This window comes from Amphimedon queenslandica, unplaced genomic scaffold, assembly GCF_000090795.2.
Source record: "Amphimedon queenslandica unplaced genomic scaffold, v1.1 AMPQUscaffold_13268, whole genome shotgun sequence".
In the NCBI taxonomy this organism is placed as follows: domain Eukaryota; kingdom Metazoa; phylum Porifera; class Demospongiae; order Haplosclerida; family Niphatidae; genus Amphimedon; species Amphimedon queenslandica.
Genome location: NW_003546496.1, coordinates 96,885 through 98,810, shown reverse-complemented (window position 1 = coordinate 98,810; position 1,926 = coordinate 96,885). Strand labels below are relative to the sequence as shown.

At 38.2% G+C, this 1,926-nt stretch overlaps 1 protein-coding gene across 1 annotated transcript; it reads left to right on the top strand.

The window, feature by feature from the left end:
• The first annotated feature begins 18 nt into the window (after positions 1-18).
• Positions 19-1,768, top strand: LOC109583912 (uncharacterized). The gene is made up of 3 exons (XM_019999429.1): positions 19-256; positions 791-878; positions 974-1,768. The coding sequence occupies exons 1-3, from the start codon at positions 54-56 to the stop codon at positions 1,739-1,741; spliced, it is 1,059 nt and encodes a 352-aa protein (XP_019854988.1). The 5' UTR covers positions 19-53; the 3' UTR covers positions 1,742-1,768.
• The last annotated feature ends 158 nt before the right edge of the window (positions 1,769-1,926 follow it).

Sequence of the window (1,926 nt, the reverse complement as noted above, 5' to 3'; positions counted from 1 at the left end):
TTTCTCACAGGCAGTAAGTGATCCTTACCTCCTTGCTCTTTTTGTAGCGCGAGATGTCGTCAGAGGAGCCTCCAGAAGTCAACGGGGGACAGAAGGCGGACGGGTCTCCTCGTAAATCTCCCAAAAAGATGACCGTCTATCCTTCCACCAGTGAAGATATACCTCTTAAAGAGATAAGGACGGAGCCGTCCAAGACTGTACGTGTCTCTGAATCTTACGAAGATGCTATTGAGAAGCCATCAGTAACCATCAAGAAGTGAGTTTTGTCAAAATCATGTAGAGTGGAGAACCAGCACGTGTAGCTAAACAGCTCATACTATCTATGGACTTTAATGTCTGCTAAAAGCCATAAGAAGTGCATATATATATATATATTGCAAAGCAAATTCAATTTTGTCAATGTTGGTGTAATAAGTATGTAGGTGTAATAAGTATGTAGGTGAAATTCCTAACTGTCTGATTCATGGCTAGTGTTAGTTATGTTTTTCATTGTTGGCTATTGTTGACAAATCTTAGGGAGCTGTTTTGTTTTCTAACCATAAACACGTTATACAAAATCAAATCAAGCCATTTAAATATAGCGTCATTGGTGTTATTTTAAAATCCTCCCCACTGACACATGAAGTGATATTATACTGATAGTACAGATATTCAATTACAGCATTGAGTATTGTTACTTCAGTAATGATTATAGTTAGTTTGTTAATAATGCAAAAGGAGGGATGGTTTGTTTTACATGCACTTTTTGTCTTCTTTACTTGCACAATGTAATATCTGTGTGTCCATACAGGAAGAAGAGTGCTTGGAAGTTTTGGGAGAAAGACGAAGAAGATGAAGTGGATCCAAACAAACCGAAACCTGTCCCAGTTTATAAGTTGGTAAGCAGTGAGTACTTGTACACTGTGCATTATACGCATGCACTGTAATTCATAATCAAGAGTAGATCGTAAAATCTCTCTTTTTTATCTCGTAGTTTCGTTTTGCCACTAAGTTTGACTTGGTACTCATTTTTGTGAGCTTCTTCTTTGCTATACTTCATGGGACTGCCCTTCCAGGTGCTATGTATGTCTTTGGAGATTTCATCAACTTCTTTGCCTATCATGACGCCTCTAGGACCGTGTTTGAGAACATTCGTGTTGCCTATTATGGGACATACAATGGCTATTCATTTGATCAGAATCTTAATCTTAGTCTCTCTGAAGCTATAGAGAATATGACAGTTACCCCAGGTTTAGTTATGAACCAGGCATTGCTGATGGAGTTCAATAATGCAAGTGGATTTGGAGCTGGTCTGTCAGATTCGATACTCACTGGTCTCAGTTGTGTTATAGTTTCTTATGCTAATGACAGTATTGATGACCTTGATTCTCCATTTGAAGTCCTCCAGAGGCTAGCAACTGATAATGATTACATGCTTCAAGTGACAAGCAATGCTTGTTCACATTGTCTTAGAGCCCAGTTTGAAGATTTCAATGACGAAGCACGCTGTCTCTCTAATGATGTTTTTTTCAATGGAGATGGAAGTGTTGGAGATGGCGTATTCTGGCAGTTATATTTATATGGTATGATAACAGTTGCTACCTTTATACTGGCCTTTCTTCAAATCTCTACAATGCAACTGGCCTGTGAGAGACAAGTGTATAAGATTAGGTTAGCTTACTATCGTGCTGTTCTTCACCAGGACATTGGATGGTTTGATCTTAATGCCAGTGGGGAATTAACTTCAAGACTTAATGAGTGAGTACAATGTAGAACTGCCAGTAGTAGATGTGTATAGTACTACCACATAGTACATGTACACCATGTCACCTCTGGTCTTACTCTTTTCTGCCCAGGGGGCAATTATAAAATACTAATACATTGTTTATGTTAAGTGATATAAACATAAATATTTGTTGTGTCAAGTTTGACAGTAATTTATTGGCT